At 32.9% G+C, this 23,597-nt stretch overlaps 1 protein-coding gene and 1 long non-coding RNA gene across 2 annotated transcripts in view; both read left to right on the top strand.

Annotated features, from left to right (window-relative positions):
• The first annotated feature begins 3,072 nt into the window (after positions 1-3,072).
• On the top strand, positions 3,073-4,955 carry LOC130662395 (uncharacterized). Its single transcript, XR_008989003.1, has 3 exons — positions 3,073-3,181; positions 3,825-4,249; positions 4,405-4,955. It is a non-coding gene; the product is annotated as an uncharacterized LOC130662395 (long non-coding RNA).
• A 2,010-nt stretch (positions 4,956-6,965) lies between these two features.
• Positions 6,966-23,597, top strand: part of LOC130662397 (uncharacterized) — a 72,426-nt gene continuing 55,794 nt past the window's right edge. Inside the window, exons 1-4 of the mRNA XM_057461257.1 lie at positions 6,966-7,811; positions 8,380-8,620; positions 8,784-8,917; positions 9,090-9,351. Coding sequence (XP_057317240.1) covers positions 7,065-7,811; positions 8,380-8,620; positions 8,784-8,917; positions 9,090-9,351 — 1,384 coding nt within the window. The 5' untranslated portion in view covers positions 6,966-7,064. The remainder of the gene's footprint in view (positions 7,812-8,379; positions 8,621-8,783; positions 8,918-9,089; positions 9,352-23,597) is intronic.

The following is a 23,597-nucleotide window of genomic DNA, read 5'->3' on the forward strand; positions in this document are numbered from 1 at the left end:
TCCGAGTTCGGCTTGCTCCAGCTGATAGCACTCGGTTGATTGGAGCAGACTGTCCATGTCTGGAATAGCTAATATTACGTTATTAGCTGTTTCCTAGGCATGCTGACGAGCCCTGATATTGGGCGAAACAGTCTTAAAATATATGAATTTAAACCGTTGTTTTTATTTTTCCTACACTTTTTTGCAACCCTTTACAAGATTGTTTGTTTTTTGCTGTCTATTCGAAACAAAAAACGTCTCTAACAGAGCTAATAATTTGGACATTAATTAGGCCGTTTATAGTGCGTAGAGGCTTAAAATAGCGAAAGTTTCCGGGGCTGCGCCCCGGACCGGGGGCTTACAGCGCCCGCCATGACCCCCAGCTGTTCTGGGCGCAGCAAATTGCTGCGCTGTTTTTTGCTTCGCAAAAAAAGTGACTGACATGTTACAAATGCTGGATCCGCCCCTGTTAAACATGTCGTATTGATATACAGTGGAATCTCTCTATCTCGAACTAAAGTCTCGGTCCCTTTGTGGTCTGCCTAAGGTATTTTCCCTTCTTTATCTCGGACTTTCTCTATCTCGAACAAATTTTCTGGTCCCTTGCGAGTTCGAGATAGAGAGAGTCAACTGTATTTTTTTCAGTGTTTCGGCGACGGAGAATTTTACAAAAACGTAAATGGTAGACCTAACTCCCCAACCTTGGCAACCACTTCACTTAACTAAAGCAAAGCAAATCTTATACAATGTTAGAACAAAGAAAGGAGAATGACATAAGCTACAATTGCCAAACAAAGTCAGTGGTATAAAAAAAGTAATTTATGTTTAAAACTGCACGTTTTTTGCATAAGATACACATATAACTTTAGTAAAAATTGTAAAACTTGGTATATGATGTGTTTTCTGTTGACTGTGTTTGTAGAAAACCACAGATGATTTAAGCTAGGCTGTTTTTAATGATAAAGCTCAATATGTTTGACATTGAATTTTTAAATTGAGCTTTCAATAACTCTTTATGCATTGCGGTTAGGGACAATTTTGCGCTCTAGAAAACCAATTTGCTACTTTTTTTTTTCATATAGCTAGCTAGTTCTAACATTTTTGGTTTTTATATGTGATTGAGCAAAAACCTTGTTTGGCATGCAATAAATTGTATGCCTCTGTTGATGTGTGTGTGGGCCTGTGTGGGTGCAAACTTTGCGTCTAATGGATATCCATGCATAGTTACTTAGCTAGCTAGCAAGTAAAAATTTAATTTATTTGTTTTTGTAATAACTTCATGGTTTTTATTATATATAGAGATTTTACAATGTTTACAAAATTTACAAACTTTTGCAGATTCCTGTAGGCAAAAAAACATATATGGGGCAAAATGGCTATTATTGAAATTCATAGAGATTATTTAAAAGCACAAGATTCTAAAGTCGCTGGAATTAATTTTTATAAAAAAGCAGACACATCATTGGGAAACCTTGACCCAAGCGAAATAACAAAGAGAATCTGTAAAGGAGGCAATAATAAAAATATAGATTTTTCTCAATAAGAAATGTTAAAATGTATTCACATTAAACACTAATTCACTAATTTTACGTTGCGTACATCAGGCCTATCAATAAGAAAATATCACCCAAGCAATAAATTGCTCCCCTAAAGTTACAATAATGTAAACTGGGCGAGTTTATAAACGCATATTTTATCACAGTCTTTTTTTATCTATTCGTGGCGATTGCAGGAAATTTGATATCAAGATATAATTATCGATAGCTATAATAAAAACAAAGCTACATTAGCTAGCGTTTTTCTCAGCTAACGCCGCCATTTTATGATTATAAATGCAGCGATAAATTTGTAAGAAATATAACGATAAATTTAGTGATAGCCTTAGCTATAATTAGCGATAATTTCCAATAGATATTAACAATTATAGATAATCCTCTTTACTGTTAGCAATATAGTGATAAAGCATATAGATAAGTGAAAATTATCGCTATATGGCTTGTTATTAAATTCCCTGGAATCATCACATTTTATTTTATCTTTTTTTATATATTTTGATTCTTTATTATATACTGTAAATAATAAGAAAGAGAACATTGATTTCCATGTAAAATGAATTGATATTGCTTAGCCAGAATCTGGGTGAGCAAATAATGGCTCAGTTAGTTTCTTATTTCTCAGAATTGGACAAGCCTTTGTGTGATCAGGAGCAATTGCTCTGCCCTTATTGGTAGGCCTGGTACATTTAAGGTTAGATTTTATCAATTTTTATATAATACGTTATAATATGTTAAATTCCAATCATTTGTACAAAATCTGCTAAAAAAGAAACATGCTTTTTTAATTAAAGAAAATAATGAGATCCAAAATAATTGAATTATGTCAAAAGGATGATATTTCTAGTTTTAAATTTCGATTAACTTCTATGACTGGCATAGCACATTCACATGCTTCATTTTCTTTTTATATGGATGTCTTTTGTATTCTGTAATTTTCTGTTCTATTGCATTGTTTAAAACACATTTGCAGCTGTCAACTTCAGGGGCGGATTTAGCTATGGTGTACTGGTGTAAATACACCAGCAAAAATTCTGCTCAAAAAATTAAGGTGTATCTCTGTGAGCCTTTTGCTCTCAGATTTTTACGCCCATTATTAAACTGAACTAGAATAGTGGCCGCCAGCGTCTGTCGCGTATAAAACTGATATTCGTGTCCCGCCCCCCCCCCCCGCCGTTTGGGTTTCGTGGTCCTGTTTTTGTGTCAATTTAGCCGAATGCGGCTGTTTCATCCTGCGAAATTTTTGATATCCTAATCGTTACCGGCATCAGTATTTACACCAGTTCAACTGGTGTAAGCTGCGCATTCTTATGGGCAAAAAATATCCTGGTGTATTTCTCTGGTGTAGCCAACTGGTGTAAAATAAAAATTATATGGCATGACGATCCAGGACATATATTCAGGTAAGTGGTCTGCAAACTTTCTCTTTTACGACCGCTGTGAAACAGGTCAGTGTTTTTTTTACTTGATTTATTTCTTCGAAGATTTGGAGCGAGATGTAAAGTAAAGCACCATATTTCGACATGTGTTGGAGAAGTATCATTTTTGGATGCAAGAGTTGGGAAGAAAAAGTTGGACTGAATCTCACAGACACTACTGAATGCTCCCTTGGTAAAATTTCCAACAGAGTCTATTTGTAGATGTTTAAGGTAAAAAAATTAATTTGTTTGCTTGTGTATTTTTTAATATAATTTTTAAATACAGAAATTGTAACTACCTACCTAGCTACTCACATGATAAGTTCAAATACCAGCAAGTAAAATTTTCTGCAGATTGTTATGAACAGTGTGTTTTGTTTATATTTGAACTTTTATCTTTTATCTTCGATAAATGCGTCCAATCAATAGCTTAGACTTGTTATTATAGCTATATAGTTTATTTGTTTTTTGTTTTTTTCATTTTAACATTTTTTTTTTGCAGAAAACTTTGTAGCTAACTATCATCTATAAATAATAGAAAAAACATTTTTATTTAGATCTACTGGATCTATTGTTTATACAATTCTGTTTCTATTAATTGTTTGAAATGAGAGCCTTTGCTATGCTTCACATAATGTTGACAAAAAGATTATGGAGAACTTTCCTCGTAATGAAAGAGGACTTTTTGCATCAATATCTCCCCATCATGTTGTTGATGAATTTACAGGAAATAAAAACGTAGATAGGAAGTCATGTGTCATCAAGAAAGCCATTTATAATCCTAAAAATACAAGATTCTGATCTTTAATGAATATGCTTACTCTTGCAACAGTTATTAGGAAAAATATTAAAACCATATACCCTCATGATATAGGTGACATCCATGGAAGTTTTAATAATGGGTTGATTACCTCAAGAACAAGTACAGAATATACGAGCGAATGTATAACCATTATGGGTGAGGTGAGAAAAATGCAATTTGGGTTATTTGAGCTAAATCACTTTGTATATACCTCCAACCACCATGAAAAAAGACAAAACGTTTAAAAGGTAAGAAGTAATTATTGCTTGTTTTTTTAAAAGAGAAAGTTCTATACATTGCAAGTAAACATTCAGCTTTATTTCTTGGAAATAATTAATAATGCGTTAGCTACACATATTTTTATGTTGTACCCAAATATCTGCAAGATTTTACATATTCTTGCCTTGCCATAGTGCCAGTAACGACCAGTTTCCTGTGAGAGATCTATATCAACGCTACGACGAGTAAAGACATATTCAAGAAACTTGATGACCCAGGTATGTTTCTACAATATGACGTTGCGTATTAGGGAGAATGTGACATTTTTAATCTTGTCGTATATATCTTGCCAATTGATTTATTGGGTTATCTGTTTTGATTGTGAAACACCACATTACGTACATTTAATTATAATTTTGAAACTTTTTTTCAGGGTCAATTTAATGGTTTGGTGTTGCTAAATATCCACAACGAGATGAGAATAAATTTAGATGACATAATCGATATGCTGGTAAAAAATAAAATGTTAAATATCCTGAACGACGGTTAAAAGTGTAGCAGTCTTGATAAAAAAGGAATAAATCTTGTATATTATATGTATATAAATTCCCTAGAAGTAATAAGGCATGACATCAAAATTTTTAAAAAACAACATTTTAATTACTCAAGTTGTACAAAAAATATTCAAAAATATAATCTTCGTCAGCTAAAAAAACATTCAAAATTATAATCTTCGTTATTACTCAAGTTGTACAAAAAATATTCAAAAATATAATCTTCGTCAGCTAAAAAAACATTCAAAAATATAAAAAACTAAAAAACCCACTATATACCTACTTATCAAAGATAAGTCTGAAAGATGATTTTAAGCTATTTTAGCCGTTTAAGGGCGTTGCCCTGGACCCATTGGGGGACACCCCCAAACCCCCAGTTGTAAGATCTTCTCTTTGAGGCTTTTTTACACCAGTCAAAAAAAATCCTAGATCCGCCCCTGAACTTTTTTTAATACATCAGTAATGTAATTGGAGAATTAGTTTGTTGAGTAGATGCAACTTTTGCACACATCTCTGCAGCATGAAACTGCTTTAGAGGTTGTCTATTTACAATAATTACCACCCATAGCATTATGCTATGAAATGGTCTAAGTCAAGTGAATTGACCAGGCATTTAACATCTACTGACAATGGTATGGTTTCCTAGATCTGTGCTGTCAGTCTTACACGATGTTTTAGAACACAAAAACTCCACAAATAGCTCGCCATTATCAGCATTCCTAAAGAGATAGCTTTGTGTGAACTTAAATACTTTGGTCATCTTCAGAGAATGTACAAAAATTGGTGTTCACAACTACATTGAGTGATATTTTTACAAAATGGCCATCCACAACTTCATTAAGTGATGTTTTCACAAAAGATCTCAAAGACCTCAAAAAGAACTTGCCAAGGAACGGATAGACTGACAAAGGGCAATTATACGAAATGTGCAATTAACCAGAGGTGGACAACCATTCTAAACGCTGGGTAAGCTACGGTAAGATTGCATGGTCTAAATTGTTCCTGTTAAGCTGTCACTTCACACATCGATCGTTTCAAAAAAATCGTTTAAAATCGTTTCATTTTTTAATTAGCATAGTGTTCAAATTCGTATCATGCTTTTAATTAGCATGATACGAATTTGAAACGATTTTAAAGTAATGTTTAATTTTTTGAAATCGTTTCAGATCGTATGGAAATCGTTTCATTAAAAAATAAAATCGTTTCATAATCTTTTAAGATTGTTTTATTATATTTACTTGAAATCGTTTCACATACCATAATTCGTTTCAAAATCGTATCATTATGATCGTTTCAAAATCGTTTCAAGGTGTTTCTTTTATATTCTTTTAACATAAAAGAATAATAGAAATTATTAATCTAATAAAGGTCTCTCAATAAAACCTACGCGCTGTCACATAGGTTTTCTATCGCTGCTTTTTGTTCTTAAACTTTTAAAATGCGATCTCAAAAAGCATTTCTATCACTGTTCTTCGTTCTTAAATTTTTTTTCATCGCAATATTTTCCATTTTAAAGGAAATTGTTAGTTTTAAGAAAAACTGTTTTTTTTTAGTTTTGAAAAACTGTTTTACAATATTTGCGATAAAAGATGTTGTTGATGATGTCGATGTTGTGTTGAATAAAAGAAAGAGAAACAACAATTTGACATTTATATATAAGTTTAATTGGTTTTTAATTAGTTCAACATCGTTTCAAAATTCGTTTCAATAACCTCAAAGACTTTTACATCGTATCACAAATAATATTTTGACAATCGTATCAAATCGTTCAGAATTTTTTTTTAATCGTTTCAAAATCGTTTCACAATCGTTTCATTTTTACGAAGTTTATACAAAATTGTTTCGCAAATAAAATATGAAACATTTAATTCGTTTCATGATACGATTATGAAACGCTGTGAAAAAAACATTGAAACGATTTCCATACGATGAAAATCGTATCAATTCGTATCAAAACTGAAACGATCTTGGAGACCATCCCTAAGCTAAGGTAAGGTTGCATGGCCTAAATTGTTCCTGTTAAGCCTGTCACTTCACGCATTCTGTCTGTGAGTAGTTCTAAGGAGACATTTTAAAAATTTAAACATCAGAATATTGCGATCATAAAGTCTCAGGCAAATTAGTGTTTTTAATAAACTTTATGAACTGTACCCTAAGGATATACTTTTTTCACACATGATCTATGAAAATCACAAAAAGCTAACAAAACAAACAGTTTTGCATAATTTTACTTTTTGTTAGCTACTAATATGCATTATAGTTGCATGGTATTATTGATATCATCAGGGTTGTCACATATCCCTAAAACTACTCATATATCTCCTAATTTAAAATCATTCTCAATACCTAATGAAAACAAAACTTCAAATATCTAAAAGTTAATTTTGTTATCAACTGTTAATACAAAAAGCAGCGTCAGTTCAAAATATGTACATTATACATTCTGATTTTTAGGAATTATTATAAAGAAAAATAAAGCTTAATAGATATCAATAATTTCTCAGTTTTCCTAATTACTACACAATGTCATTGAACGAGCATGGGTTCTGGCTTTAGCGCGCATAAAGGTAAAAAAACTGCACAGAGAGAGGCAACAGAGTATTGTCAAAATAACAATGTAGATATAAAAGAGAGTACTGCAAATAAAAACGAAAACATGAGCGAGAATGAAAATATTGAATCAATAACTGAACATATTACGGTAAATCAATTAAATTGTGAAGAAACAAAAAATATCGAAGACAATGACTTTTTGGTTAATGCAGCAAATGTTCTGGATGAAGTTCTACCCTTTTTCGCACCAATTGAAGAACCAGAAATATGGGGTACTAAAGAAGGCCGAATTAAATCCAAGAAAATAGCATTTCTATCAATAAATTCTAACAACAAGAAACTCACTCGGAAGAAAAGACAAGTAGTATCACAATTATTTAGTAAAAAAAATGTTCCTGAATTTGTTAAAAGTCATTTCGAATATGCAGTTCTTAACATGACTGATCTTTTTAAAAAAGATGAAAAAATATTAAAAGAGGAATTTAAATCACAACAAGAAGAAGCTAGTAAAGGAGAAGGAGGGAAAACTAATAAAGACGAGGAAGAAAAAAACACTGTAGTAAATGTAACTTTGAATGTGCAAAATATTTTGGGAAACTTTCTAATGATGATTATCAATTGTTCTGATGTGGATGTGGATTTTTGTTTTCAGTGCTGTAGTATTGGTATGGTGAAAATCTTGATTGACTCACTGACCTTGTACATGCCAATTATAAGTGAGGAAGACAAAAAGGTATACTTGAGATTTATTCTTAATATATATATAAATATATATGTACTAGTCGGTTTGCCCGTTCTTTTTATACAACATTGCGTGCATCTTGCTACTTGCGCAGCTAAGCTACCATTTTCCGTGACAGACAGACAGACGTATACGGGTATTACATTATAGATATAATATATATATAGTACCTATTAAACTCAAATAGAGCAATCTGGTTGTACCAGATTGCTCCAATTGTAAAAAATCTTCATTATTAAAAATGTTAGATCCTCTAATAAATGATCTTCCACATATTTATGTATCTCCAAGTATCTGTAAAAATTATCAAATTGACCAGGTACAAATATCGTTGGTGACACTAGTTTAATCGAGGTAAGAGATTTTCTCAGACTTTTAAATGTGCATTCCCTGCCTACCTCCCCCTAATTGTTTTTTTTCTGAAAAGTTAAAGATAAACTGCCCGGGTGCTTAGAGGGCTTGTTGTAAAATATGAATTGTCAATTTTGTGGAAATGAACTTTAGCCATTAATGGCCCAAAAATTAAAAATTAATAAATCATAGTGCAAATCTCTTTTAGGATTTGACGGCCATGAACATCAGAGAAAATGGACGAACAAGAATTTTGAGTTTCATCTTCAGTTGCCTTCACAACATTGGAAAATATCCTGCTAGTAGAAAATATTTTGAGTATAGTGACTGTATTGGAAATCTGGTACCATTTCTTACAGCTATGACACAAATATTTTCAATGAAAGCATTATTAATACTCTCTTATTTGATCGATGAAGAAAACAATCACGTGATCATGACAAACAAAGGTACTTAAGCTGTTATACGCTTATAATTACTGTAAAATTCTACTAAAATTTAGAGACCCATACCTCTTGTTTCCTCAGCCCTCTTCCGAGATAACACATGACATGGGCCCAAAAGTTTAAGTTTGGAAATGTTTCAAAAGAAGAGCGTTGTTTATGTGTTTAGACCCTATCAAGTTGATTATCAGCTACCTGCGGAGTGCTATTAAATCAAAAAACCATCGTTACCTGGGATTTAGTTTGAGTGAATTGATCAATGGGTTACGACTGATTGCTCAAAATGATGTCAACAAACAGATTGTAAGATGTTTTTGTACACATATGATAAAAATATTCTTTGTGAACTTTATTTTTCATTTTCAAAATGTCTTCAATACTTGATCGGCAAAGCAATCTTGTAAGAATTTCATGAATTTTATATCTGCAAAATGTAGTGCATGTGAAAAGTCACGTGGATAATTTCTGTCTTAAGATTGGTGAAAATGGAGGTATTGATGTCATTGCATTAGCTTTAGAATTTCGTCCAAATGACAAAGAGGAAGAAGAAAAGGAAGTACTAGAATCCTGCAAAGCATTATGGATCCTATCATTTCATGACAACAACCGAAAATTGATTTGTGAAAATAATGTCATAATGAATCATTTGCAGAAAATTAAAGGCGGTTATAATAAAAGTCTTGGAAAAGCTGCTGCTGGAGCACTGTGGGAGTTAGAAGAGAAATACGAAAGAGAAGGTACAAGCTTTACTAAGGTTTTACAACGTAAAGGTGGGATACTAATACTTTATTGCAGCGAATTTTTTCGATTTGACCTCAATTCTGCGAAGGAAATATTTTAAGTAATTTTCTTTTTCGCGCGACTATATTTGTGCATTTAAATTGTGGGTATCTTTAAACTTACTGCACAGGGATCCTCTTTTTTCTGCAATTTTAATACTCATTTACCCTTTTACACGTTTGAAGCGGTTTTTTTGCCCCGGCAATGCGTTACGTTATGCGTTATCATTCGAGAACAAGCTGTGTGCGAAAATAAAACCTTTGTGTATTTTACGAAACGTTTTGTGTATTGATATCTCAAGGCTAAGTTTACACGGTCGATATTATGTCGTATCTAATTTAATTATTTGTCAAGGTTCGACAAAAGTATAAACTAAAACATCCAGCAAATCAATTAAATCCAGCATTTTTTGTCGAACTTGATGCAAAAGATTGGCAGGCATGGATTTTACGGGTGAACTTTTGTCCAACTTAATAGAATTTCGTGTTCACATTATATAAAACCTAAACATTTTTCATTTCCAGTAATGTGTAGCTCGAAGCACTCTTTACTTTTTAATAAAGCAACAATGCATTTACATTATTAAGCATGCTTTAAATTTATAGCATGCTTTTAAAATTCTAGTGGGGGCCTGCCCCCCCCCTTAGTTTCGCAGTTTCTTTGTTACTCTTGCATTTTATATGAAGTACGCGAAACCTGCTCTTTAGCCTGCCAAGCGCTCCTCCCGTAACTAAGCGAGCTCTGCTATATCGTCTTTTATCTGTCAATACTGCTTCCCCGTGTGGTTTAATAATCCAAGAACACATAGAAAATGCTCCGTCACATGGAATTAAAGGCGGAATCTCAGCATCATCTATAATTTGGGATACATTAGGTATTACCTGCACATATGTTATGCCATAGATCTATTGATTGAAAATATGTGGAATCATGCGTTCCCAGGAGCTCCAATTGATACCCAGATACAACGATATTTTTAGCATCAACAAGTGCCATCAATACGATTGAAAAGGGGACTAAATCTAAAGGCGGTGATACACGATCCGAATTCGACAAATTGGATCGTGTGTCATGTAAAAATTGTATGCTTTCGATATGAAAAATAACATTAATAGAGGACGTTTAAAAACATAATGTCTTCAAAAAAAGATAAAAGAGAATTTAACGCGATTTTTTATCAGTGAATGGACGTTGGAAAAAACGCTGTGGAGAGCTTATTAGCAGAAGATATCCAAAGAAAATTAAAAAAATCTTCTTGCTCTAACCGATATTCGTTTATAACATCGTGATCACACACCCCTAAATTAGGTCTTTTATGCAGCATTGTTTCGTCCACATACGACATTTCTAATGCTTTCTTAAATATTTACTTGCTGAAATAATGACTGGCAACAGCAGCGAGTTCAACTCTGTCTCTCTCTTAAGACATTTTATTTTAAAAATAAATATCAGAATTTTGTTCTCGCTTATCACCTGTCAAGTTTCAATTTTAATTCTCATTATAATTTACACAAATCGAATTCGATTAATTGGATCGTGTATCATCGCCTTAATAGACAAATAAGCACCGTTGATACAAAAAATGCGTAAGAGAACAGCCATTCCGATCCAAATTCAGATAAACTATTCGCATAAATGTCCTTAGTTTTGGGGAAGAAACAAGCAACAAAATGATCCCATAAATTATCCACAATTGCATTGCAAACTTACGTGATGAATGTTGTAACTGTAGAAACTGCCAAACCACACATTTCTAAAATGGTATACAAATAATCCCCTCTTGAAAACCTGTATGAACAGATTGCTAATCTTATATCTGGCTGTATAGGTTTTTCTGTGACAATTCCTATCTGTAACCTCGGTTGTATCTTACCGAGTATAAAGTCTGTCTCGACATTCGAAAAGATTTCTTAAAACGGTCGTTTTTATAGGTATCTCTTACAGTAAAAAACGACAAGTTCCCTTTTTTGGTGTAAATGAATTCAAAAGATAAAGCAATAATCTTGCGTTACTCGTAATGATGTGAGCAAGTCAAATGCTTGTCTTCTTTGTCGATAGACTAGTAGCAACAGGGAAAAAAATCTTCGTAAAAAATTGCTGTTCTTCGTTTTTGCTGTTTGGTATACAGATAAAGCAGCTAAAGTAGGCGTCTCCGATTTATATCAGCCATTCCATTCCTTCAATTAAGTTAAGTTCAACAAGCATCACGTATAAATACAAAAGTCAGGTTTTACCGCTCTTTTGCTGCGCTTAATAGTATTAAATTAGATACGACATAATAATCGACCGTATAATTTACATCTGACTGGTATCACGTGTAAATTAAAGAAAAAGTGATAGTTTTGCAAAGTTTGGTCATCAGGGTTCAGACAGACCCTAGAAAACCTGAAAAAAAGTCTTTTTTAGAAAATTTCAGGGAAACCCAGAGAATTTTTTTTTCACAATTCAGGGAAAACTCAGGGAATTTTGTTTTTACAATTCAGGGAAAACCCAGGGAATTTTTTTTGTCAGCATTACCACCTTTTTACCTTTAAAAACTGTTTGAATCTAATTGATCTTTAAGACTCTTAAATGGGTTATAATTTTACCTATTGATGATCCCCAGCTGTAATATTTTGAATATGGCAAGTTATGTACTGTTTTCAACAAATAAATGCTGGTCTTATATCTGACCATTTTGCCTACTTATAATTGCTCAGAGAAGAAAGGTGCCAAAAGCAGGTTAGTTTCAGGGGAAGATGCCTTCAAAACGACCAAAAACTCAGGGAAAATATTGATCTTGAAAGTCTAAAGTAAAATTTGATTTATTTAAATTACATATTTATTTTAGTGAAACCTGTTGTGAAATTTGTTAGTGAATTTCAAAAATTCTTTAATGTCATTATTTCTTTGAATGAGGTAATAAATTGTGCTTTACTCCCTGACAATTTTAATTCTGAAGTTGTGAAGTAAGTCACAGATTTTTATGGATACAAACGAATATGCATGTTTGCTTACTACTCTTTTGATGAGTTCAATTTAATGTGTCCTACACCTTATGACATGCTTCTCACAGTGAGTAGCTGAAATCTTTTATGTATGACTAGCTATAAAAAAATAGTCATTAAATGTTAAAGGAACTAAACTGTAATTAACTACACACACTATTTTAATTAAATGAACTGTGATTAACCAACAGTTCATTTAAAACAGAAGCAAAATGAAAATCATGAGGCTGTAAACAGTCAGAGTGTTAAGGTCATATTTATAATGAAAGATATAGTAAAAAACATTTGTATCCATAAACCAATTAGTTAAAGGGAACTATAAAGTGACTCCAATTTAATTAGTTGTTGTACGGCTCTGACCGACCCTAACTTTCATGAAAACAAAAAAAAAATATCAAGCAAAAAAGTTTTAAAGAAAAAAACATGAAAAAAACAACATTTTCTCATCCCATCTCGTGAAAATATAATGAGCATAGAAGATATTAATGATGTTATTTTTTGTTGGTTGAATGTCCATCTACAATTATAGTAAACAAGGTAAATCAATAACGTTGCTTTAGGACCACAGACCACAGGACCATTGGTAAGGCCACTGGAAGTTTATTCTTTGTTCATGGTAATTTGTAGCGATAAAACTAAAATGCATAGTGCGCTAATTTTGTAATCACAAAAATACTTACGTGGTTAAACAGAAGTTTAAATTATTATGTGATTTATAACAAAAATTAGCTACTTTCGCTAAAGTAGTTATAATATACAAGTGAAAAACAACACAGATTATTGCCGTAACACCCTCCATCGTTATGATTAATATGTTTAAAATCACGCTAGCTAAACTGAAATACAGCAAATACCATTTAGGAAAAATAATTAAAACAAGATAGAATACGCTTGTTGTAACACCCTCCTCCGTTATGAATTTAAAAAAAAATGATTTTAACGCTGCGAAAGACTTTAAATATTCTCAACTAAACAACCATAGTCCGAAAAAGAATTTGCACTTAAATTTAGATTTTCCTATAAAACTGCGCAAAAAAAAATAAAAGAACACTAAAATTGTTTGTTTTATTATTCTAAGTAGAAGAAGTAGTATTATTTTAGTAGTATTATTTTAAGTAGGAGAAGCTGCATAACTTTTGAAACAGCGCATTTATTTTGCTAACTGACCGACCGTAAGTACTATCAACTTCGCCCGTAGAGCAACTAATTAAATTGGAATCGCCTAAGAACAGTTAGAAACAGTTATTGCCACCTTAAAATTCTTTTTTCACCTGGTACCTAGAAAAAAAGCTAGTTAGGTAGCTGCAAAAACAAATTTAAATTTTTCTGAAACAGCTGCTTTGAGAAATCTTGCTACAGTGAATTCAACCTTCTCGGCCATTGAGCACCTTTCACTTTCACTGAATATACACCTGATTTCTTCATTTCATTTCATTTATTTTTTATTTTTTACAAAAGGAGTTTCACTTTCGTTTTGTGTACACCTTTCGCCATGTTTTCTTCCCATCTGAAATCACTCTTAGCCAAACCATTATCTTCTTCCAGGCTAAACCCATATGACCCATGATTTTATAATCTTGTGACTGTAAATCAAAAAAACAGAGCACCTAAATGTTTTTTGGCATGTCATTGATTGCTTGTTTTAATGTGTTAGAAATCAGCACCCTTATAAAATCCCGAACCCTGCAATAAAAACTTTGCAGCGCCACTCCAAGTATGAAGGGTGTTATGACATACATATTCTGCCGCGATTCTTTTTTCATATATTACATTTAAAGTTAACTAGGGATCTAAATTCTAGACTACAGGAATACCAGTAGTAGTAGTGTAGTAGTATAATCACTTTCTGTGCTTATTTCTTTTTTGTTTTTTCTCAATTTTAAACTTTGCTTGAAAAAGAATTTTGATAAAAACAACCTGTAAAAATTGCACATACAAAAAAATTTCACTTGCAATAAATTGTTTGTCATAGCAGATTTAAATTGAACCACAAAATTGCAGCACATGAACTGAGATTTTGAAATGAAAATGTACCTTCATTATCCACAATAAGTAGCTATATAGCTATAGCTAGCCTGTTCTGCCCAGAATGCAAAAATAGCCTGTTTATAAACTGGACAGACGGTTTATGTACGCATGGCCTGATTATGTTTTTTTGCCCTGATAGTGATTGTGGTGACCGGAATATGAACGCTAATATAATGGCTGGCCAGGCAGGCTGTGATTGGCATTTTCTTCGAACTTTTCTGAATGAAACATTGACTAGGCATGGTGAAAGAAAAAAGTCTCGACATGATTTTTCTCAGCAGGATAAAACACTATTGAAAACTAGCAAAAAAAAGTCACAACATAATTCTTAGTCTAAACTCCTCTTGTGAGTACATTTCACCATATATTTTGAAGTAACTAAATTTCACGGAACTAGATTTTGCGGATGGGTGATATCATTTTTATTTTTCGCAGGAATTAAATTCTGGGGATGGTCATTATGGTCAGTACTGGAATAAGGCCACCTAACATCATGGACCGCGTCTCATGTGTGTCGCGCACAACTTGCGGTGCTATCACAATAATAAAACTTTTAAGCAGTGGAAAGTTGCAATCCATATTGGGGTTGACTTTTAAGATGCATCATGATTTTCGCGATCCACATTGCAATCGTCATGATATATACATCTTTAAACATTATAATAATCACTTAATTAGTGTTATGAGAGAATAACGCCATTAAATATAAATAATTGTTTTTTGGTTTTTTCTAATACTGCAAGACTTTTAGTCGATACCATTAAGGAACAATAATAAAAACAAGGTACACGTTTGTTGTAACACCCTCCTCCGTTATGAGTTTTAAATAAATATAATTGTAATGCGGTGAAAGACTTTAAATACTGTTAACTAAGCTATAGCCCGTAAAAAGATTTTGCACTTAAATTTGATATAAGACTGCACAAAAAACATTAAAAGAACACTAAACTTTTTTATTAAAATAACTTTTGTTTTTTTCATTATTTATTTTAAGTGGGAGAAGAATAACTTGCTGTATAAATTTCAAAACAACTCTAGCAGCGCTTAAAATAAATATTTGATCACTGCCGGTCATACTGACCGTCAGAGATCCAAAATGGCCGGTCAAATTGAATTTTCGGCGGTCAAAAATATATGTGATTCCTTGGGAAACGGTTTTAATCACGAAATTTGATATTTATTCCACTTTGATGTTTTAAATTATTTTTATGCCTCCCTAATGAAATACAACTCAAAAAGTTGCCTGGGAACTAGGTTGCACATGTTAGTGTCGCATTCGGCACTGCCGGTGTAAAACACGAAGATACCGCAGTTGCGTCGGCAAAAAAATTGTTGGTGTTATTTTGTTGTGAAATTTGAATGAATGCAACCATCAAAAACGGTTGGTGTTTTTATGAAGAACGTAAGGTATAGAGAACATTAAAGTCGGCCCCTTTCCTTCATGCTGACACTCTTATGCTCGGCTGGTGCATTACACTGAGACTTGAACGAAAGACGGAAGACCATTTGGAACCATGCCACAAGTCAGTCCGACCTTCATCGTCACAGAGAATACTGCGAGAAGAGTGCGCACCCCTGCAAGTTAAATAAAGTTTAAAAAATCAAATATGTTTAGTAATAATAATCGAAAAAAAATGTATATCATATTAAAAAGAAGTCCAGAAGTTCTGTCTCCCACACGACACAGCAGGCAATAAGTCAGCCCTGCCCTCGGTTTTGTGAGAAGAGATGTTCTGCGAAGACTCTAACACTTAATTCTTCTGTACCGTTTTGCTTTATGTTAAGCTGTGCCTGTGACAAGCATTTTCGAAGCATGCCACCGGCGACTTCTGCGATATACAACCTAATGAATTCATCTTGAAACAGAAAAGGCCAGTAACATTCAAAAAGAACAACAGGTGTTATTATGCAATGCAACGTATTCAATTTCTAAAAATAATTCATTTTTAAACGCGCATGTTTTTCATTCAAATTCCAAACTTTAAGTCATTTTTTTCTTTGATTTTTAGTATAGTAAATAATTACTTTATACAAACATTACAGACATTCCAGGTGCACATTATTGAAGCGACTAAAGTGTTTTTGGTGCGTGATTGAAAACGCTGCTCCATTGTCTATATGAAAAAATGTGTATGAATCAATGGTAAATAAATGTGAAGCAAGATATTTAGATTATTATCTATTCTTAATAGTAGATAAATAATTTTTTTTGCGAAGCAAGGAATCGATAGCCGGTCAGTCTGACCACTCGTAACGTGATCCTGACGGTCAATTAACAAAATTCGGCGGTCAGTGACCGTTGACCGGCCGTTATTTTAAGCACTGTCTAGTATAACCTGCTGTATAACTTTCAAAACAACACAAGTGTATTCTGTATAGCTTTCAAAACAGCACAAGACTAATTCTTACTGTGTAACTTAAAAAAAACATAGGAAAAATTCTTGCTGCATAACTTTAAAAACATGTTTTTGAGCATGCAAGTATTTTTATCTTTTCAGCTTGAGTGCTAGTTACATTTATTTAGTGAGACAAATCATTATTATTTTTTCGTCATAACTAAAAAATATTAATTGTGTGCGTTATGCTTGTCATAAGACCCTCCTCCGTTGTTATTTTTTTATTATTTCTCTTTCTCCATAAAATTATTTTTATTTCAACGACCATAAGCTATTATCGACTTGGCCCGAAAAAAAACTATCCATTGCGACAATCAGGATTAATGATGACGATCGTGATAGCATCGTTTATACATTGGGACTATCGCGAAGTTCTTTGCTAACATGTTTTCGATCCCGATGGCCACGATTGGATCGCAGATGGCCTGTGTCGCGCATGATATGCACTCACGATATCAGGTGTCCTGATTCCAGTACTGTAAATTATTTGTTTTGCGGCAATTAAGTTTGGTTAAAAGTTATTAAACTTGCGAATCCCAAACTGTATTTACCACACAATTCATTTTGAGAACAATAACAACTTTGCCATCAGCCTGACCCGATTATGTTGTTTCTATAAGTGCCAAATAATATTTTTAACTGTGGTACACGAGTGCCAAATAATATAAGTGGCGTACATAAGCTGATTATGTTGCCCCGAATATATATTTTCTGCCCTGCTTATAAACAGGACAAGCTGCCGTACATAACCTGGGCAGAACAAGCCTAGCTATAGATGACTTGCCAATGTTTACAAAAATTAAAAAGTTTGCAGTTATTTTGCATATGCGCAAAAATTTCTGTTGGCAGAAAATATAAACAACAGACCCACAATAATTAAAGAAATCCATCCAAAAAAGACATATGTGAAATTTTTTAAGAAGAATTAGAACCATTTTACCCTGCGTGATTCCTGCTTTTTTACCTACACAAAAGTGTCACGCAGAAAGTAGTGTCATAACCTTTAACCCTAACCCTAACTAAAAAAACTGATTTTTTAGTTGCACTGCTGTGAAATTCATATATATATATATATATATATATATACATGACTCATAGAAAGTGCTGCTCTTTTTTTATGGCAGGCATGATACGGCGTGGAATAACAAGCAGTAGCTACATAGTTTCAAAATGTTCACGCAAACTCTTTTAAAAGTAAAAATAAAAACTTTGCAAATGCTTCCAATTTACAAAAGAAAGCTAGATAGCTATGCTAATGAAAAGTATCTTTAGAGGAAATTTGTCTAAATTTAGGCTCGTTAAAGCTTACCTTGCTATGGATCCTGTTTGTTGAAAATGCCTCAAGTTTCTGCAGCTACATAATTCACCACATACAGCTGCCATCTTGTTTTTTGAAACACATGGTATAGCCTACATGCAGGTATATTCCAGTCCGTAACTACAACTAACCTTTCCATATATGTACAATAAACTGACCTGTACGTAGTTGCAAACTATGGTAGTTGTTTACCTTTTTGTGCGAGACATTTTGTAGCTAGCCAGATGCTGGTTAGGAGCAGTCTTTTCCTCTGTTCGTCAGTCAGTACCTTTCCTAATCACCCTTTATAAGACGCCAAGTAGAATGGCTAAAATAAACATAGCTATTTATATAGCTATGGATATAACCATAATTAGATTGGTGGCCAGTAAAGCCAGTTTCAGGGTAACATATTTTAGCTAAGCTAGCTATAGCTAGCTAGCTATAGTGTTCTGCCCAATCTTGGAATGCGCCCCGTCTTAAGACTGGCCAGGCCAATCTTCCGACAGTGACAAATGGGTGGCCAGTCTTAAGACTGGAATGCCCAATCTATGGACGTACATATGCCCAATCTTAGAACAATTGTGGAAGACAAACAGAACAATAAAATTTTTAGAATTTACCTCTTAATAGGAACTTTAAATTGAAACTTTCTTGGAAAATCAAAAGCCAAAAATTTATATATACCATGTATTTTATGTATAAAAAATTGAAACTACTCAACCATTTTAGCATAGTCTATAAAGTTTTTCTTCTATATACTATGATATTACATCTAGCTAACTAATAATATGGTTGAATACGATTTTTCTGATACTTCATAAATATAAACATTTTATTTTTAAAATTTAGCCACTACTACAAGCTGTGTATAAATGCTAAATGTATAACACATGCTCTACCAGCTACCTAGCTAGCTAGCTACGATTTTCACTCTACTGTGTCCAAAAACAGGCCGGGTCAATTCAACAGTACCCAAAATATGATGTTTTAATGTGCCTAAGAATGTTTGTTGGGAGTCGCAAAAAACAGAGCTCGTGTGGTGCATCCCTTCCTTAAAATCTAAACGGCGCCAAAGGTGGGCCTAACATGGTCTTTTGCCCAATCTTGTAACGCCCTGCCCAGTCTTAAGACTGGCCGGCCAGTCTTAAGACTGAGCAATTTTATGTCCAAAGATTGGGCAGCGTCCTAAGATTGGGCAGAACAATAGCATCTAGCTAGTTGTTTTAGGCAACACGTTGTAAACAAACTGCGCAATATGTAACCTAAATAGCTTATTAAAAATTGTAAAGGTTCCCCAAATACGTTTGACAAAACTTTTGCAATGATTTTTTGAAGGAAATTACATCGCAATTTTTTGTCCTGGAAATATTTCCAAAAAAATGCGAGATTGCCAACTAAGATTTGTGCAACCAGTAGGGTTAGCTTGCTAATCAAAGTAGCACATAACCTGCAGTTCTCATAACTCATGCAACTAAGTATATGCACAAATATAGCTAGCTAGCTACAGTATGGTGGCTGAGAACTGGCACACAAAAAAAACACTGTTTAATTGCGTTTTTAACTCATTTTACTTTTAATTCATTTTTTCTTTTATTTTTTTAAATTTCAATTCATTTACTTTCAATAATTTTTGTTGTTATTTTTTTAAAAAAATTCATTAATTCATTTTTATAATTCATTTTTTTTATTTTTTCATTTTTTTTTATTTCAATTTATTATACTTTTACCTTTTTTTCTGTTTTTAAAAACGTTTTTATTTGAAAATTTTAAAATTGATTTGTCGCTTGGCTGAGAGCTGCCATAGTATTCCACAATGCATTTTGACTACATTAACACATGCGCAAGTAAAAACAAGGGCATAGAAACCAGCCCAGTAGTAAAGTTTACAACACATGCGCACGGGGAAGGTAATTCAAAATACTAACTCCAGACGCAAGAGGTAGCAAAAAAAAGAAAATCCAGGTAAATCTATTTTATGACAATGTATTGAAATGCGTAGTTTGTGTAAGCACCAGGTTGCTTAGTGAATAAAGGTTCAAATTCCCTCTTTTTCATAAGCACATGTAAGGATTTCATTGGTCAAACATTTAGACGAGAATTGTTCTTAGTTCTCCTCTCATTTTATATGGAAAACCGTGTATTAATCATAAGTTAAAAATTCTTCTCTTTGCGGCAAAACTATAATTTGGATAGCAATTTGTAAAGTGAGTAATTAAAAGATAGTTATAGAAGATGCTATCGTACAAATAAATGAGATCTTTTATAACAAAGAAACTGGCTTCCTATTGTCCTTTTCAGCTGCTATTACAGGTTTTAATCTTTCTACTAACATCTGTTTGTTTTATATAGAGACGCAAGTAACCTGACCATTGTCTTGTGTATGTCGGCAAAAACTACCCATGGAAGTTACCCAAAATTCTTTATTAACAGTGTAAAACCCTTTTATCAAAACACAGGTTTGTACTATATTATGACAATTTTTATGCTTCCCTTATTTAGAATGACTGATTTTAAAGTTTTCCGAAAAGCCGTTGCTGCAAAGAGAACTAAACCAACCACGTCAGCTGGAAAGGACAAGTTTTGCAATAAAATTAAAGAAATTTTGGATAGACAAGAAATTGTAGTGCAAAGACTAACGAGTGCAAGGGAACGAGCCAAAGTATTTAAGGATAGGTCCGCAGGAATTAATCTCCTATGACCACGAGTTACGATTGAAAAATTACAAAGCATGTTTTTAATTTTTCCGCATAGCTCTAACAATGCAATCAGGTCTTGATTTTGTGGAAGATGATTTCCTGATCATTGAAAAAAAAACAGGAGAAAGAAGCGAAGAAATTCAGCGAAGCCTACAAATACGTTATAGAAAAAATACGGTGGTGAACTGTTTGTATTGTGTGTTGTTACATGTAAAATATATTAACAGATACGCCACTCCTGAAATAGCGTCTAAGTAAGGTTGGGACTAAGCACAAAGTTACGTTCGTGTCTAACAATACAGGAGCTTATGAAAATATAGAAACCAGGTGTACCTGCTAATGACAATAAAGCAACAAGATGTCTAACACTACATGTCCTTATGACAATATAGAAACCAGGTGTTTGAATTGCACTATGGTATACTATAGCAGCTCTCGGCCAAGCCGGGTTTTAAAATTTAATTCTTAAACTCAATTTATTTTTTTAAATTAAAACCTTAAGTAAATGCAAAACAAGTTTAAATTAACATTAAGGGACCGTCCTGAAATGTTCGTACGTAGTTCGTATAATTTGTATCAAAAACTTCGCATCAATTTATTAAATCTTTCGTATGATTTTATTTTTAATACAAACTTTTTCGTATCATCAAAATTACAAGTTCGTATTAAGTTTGTACCATTTAAAATAAACTTCGTATGTAGTTCGTATCATTTTTAAAGAAGTTTGTATAATAATTTGCTAATACGAAGTTTATATTCTTTATATTGAATTTTTTTCAACAATTATAAAGTTCGTTTTGTTTTACGAACTTCGTTTATTTTAATTGGATTTATTATTATTTAAGATCTTTAGGGCTTGTCTCCTTGGCATCGTAGAAAGCTAAGAGATCACCGTAGATCGTTTAAAAATTATAAAAACAGGATCGTAGAAAACGAAAAGATTGCCATAGATCGTTTAAAAATCATAAAAACGGGATCGTTGGAAACAAAAAGATGGCCATAGATCGTTTAAAAATCATGAAAACAGGATCGTAGGAAACGAAAAGATCGCCATAGATCGTTTAAAAATCATGAAAACAGGATCATAGAAAACGAAAAGATCACCGTAGATCGTTTAAAAATCATGAAAACGGGATCATAGAAAACGAAAAGATCACCGTAGATCGTTTAAAAATCATAAAAACGGCATCGTAGAAAACAAAAAGATTGCCGTAGATTGTGTAGATAGATGCAATTTTGCTAGTCCTTTCAAAGTCAACCTTGTATATTTGACTTCTTTTATTTCTGGTTTTGTGTAAAGTTCGTATCATTTCTTTTCGTATTTTAAAAAAAGCCGTTTAATTCTTTTGTTTCTGGTTTCGTATTGAAACTTCGTTCAAATTTCGTATTATTTCATTTTGTATGATAAAAAAACTTCGTTTAAGTTTGTATCATATTTAAAAAGTTCGTATAAACTTTGTTTACATTTTTTATTTTAAACGAAGCACTTTGTATGACATTCGTTTAACAAAACAAAGTACTTTCGTATAATTATACGAAAAAAACATATGAACATTTTGAGATGATCCGTAAATTAAAAACAAAATAAAAAAAGGATAAAAGCTGCTGGTTTTTTAAGCAAAGTGAAATAAATTAAAATAGAAAAAGCAAATTAAATTAAAAGTAGAAGTAAAATAAAAGTTAATAAAAAACAAAAATTAAATAAATTTATAAATAAATAAATCAATTACAGGCGTTGCCATGAGTCGCGAGCAATTGCTCGCGCCCGCGTAGTGCTCGCGTAAATGCTCGTTACTCGAGCATTCTATTGCTCGCGTAAAAATTAACATTTTGAGATAAGTGTAAACATTTTTCTCAAGAATTGATTGGTCTTTTAAGTGAAACTGAAAAGATATTTGGTTTGATTATTTTTCACCCATTGTACAACAGTTCATTCGCCATTTTATAATACACTTGCGATACGGGCATTAAGGTTAATCTTTGTTGTGCATTTATTTTGCAGTATAAAAGTGGGGGACGTTTTTAATCGTGAACCCAAAACACGATGATCGAGCGTCTACTGGTATAGCGACTCTCTCAATCTTAACTTCCTTTTCTACATGTCCAAAATGGTATTTAATGGTTATTTTTCAGGTCATAACAAGCAAATAGGAAAAAATATGCTTCGTTTTCATTCTTTATCCGCATGGTTTAAATAAAACTAATAAATAAAATCTCTTCCTAAGGTACACGTCAGGTACATAAAATTTATACAGATAAAGAAATTATACCGCATGTGGGTTTCGTTTTTAAAATTGTTTGAATAACAGTTGCGGCATAAAGAAAATAATCCATTAAATTTGGACCTGCTATGGTTTCCAATTGTTTCATCAAATGAAGAAATTATCTACAATTAAATCCATGATAAATTGTCTGTTCCGCCTGTTAGTGCAGTTTTGCAGACTTGCGTCATCCGTGCTCCGTCGGCGTTCACCTCCGCATTAGTTAAGAACCACATGGCTGGATTTCTTATGTAAGACCTGGTTACCAACGACGAAGGGGCCGGGCAAAAGAGATTTATGTCTACGTAGTTTTTTAACTAAGTCAAGAGTTGGTGAATTAGCTAGGATGGTCAGGTTGGCTATGAATAGGCTTGCTTGTTGATTTAAAGGACCAGGACTATTCAATAATTCTGAGATCTGAAAGTGTTCGACCAAGACAGAAATCTAATGGACGTTTTAACCGACGAAAGTTCAAAACGAGCTACGGACATGTCCGACCAAACTGGAAATGTGGCGGACGTTTTAATCACACCCA

Source organism: Hydractinia symbiolongicarpus, chromosome 10, assembly GCF_029227915.1.
Source record: "Hydractinia symbiolongicarpus strain clone_291-10 chromosome 10, HSymV2.1, whole genome shotgun sequence".
Lineage (NCBI taxonomy): Eukaryota > Metazoa > Cnidaria > Hydrozoa > Anthoathecata > Hydractiniidae > Hydractinia > Hydractinia symbiolongicarpus.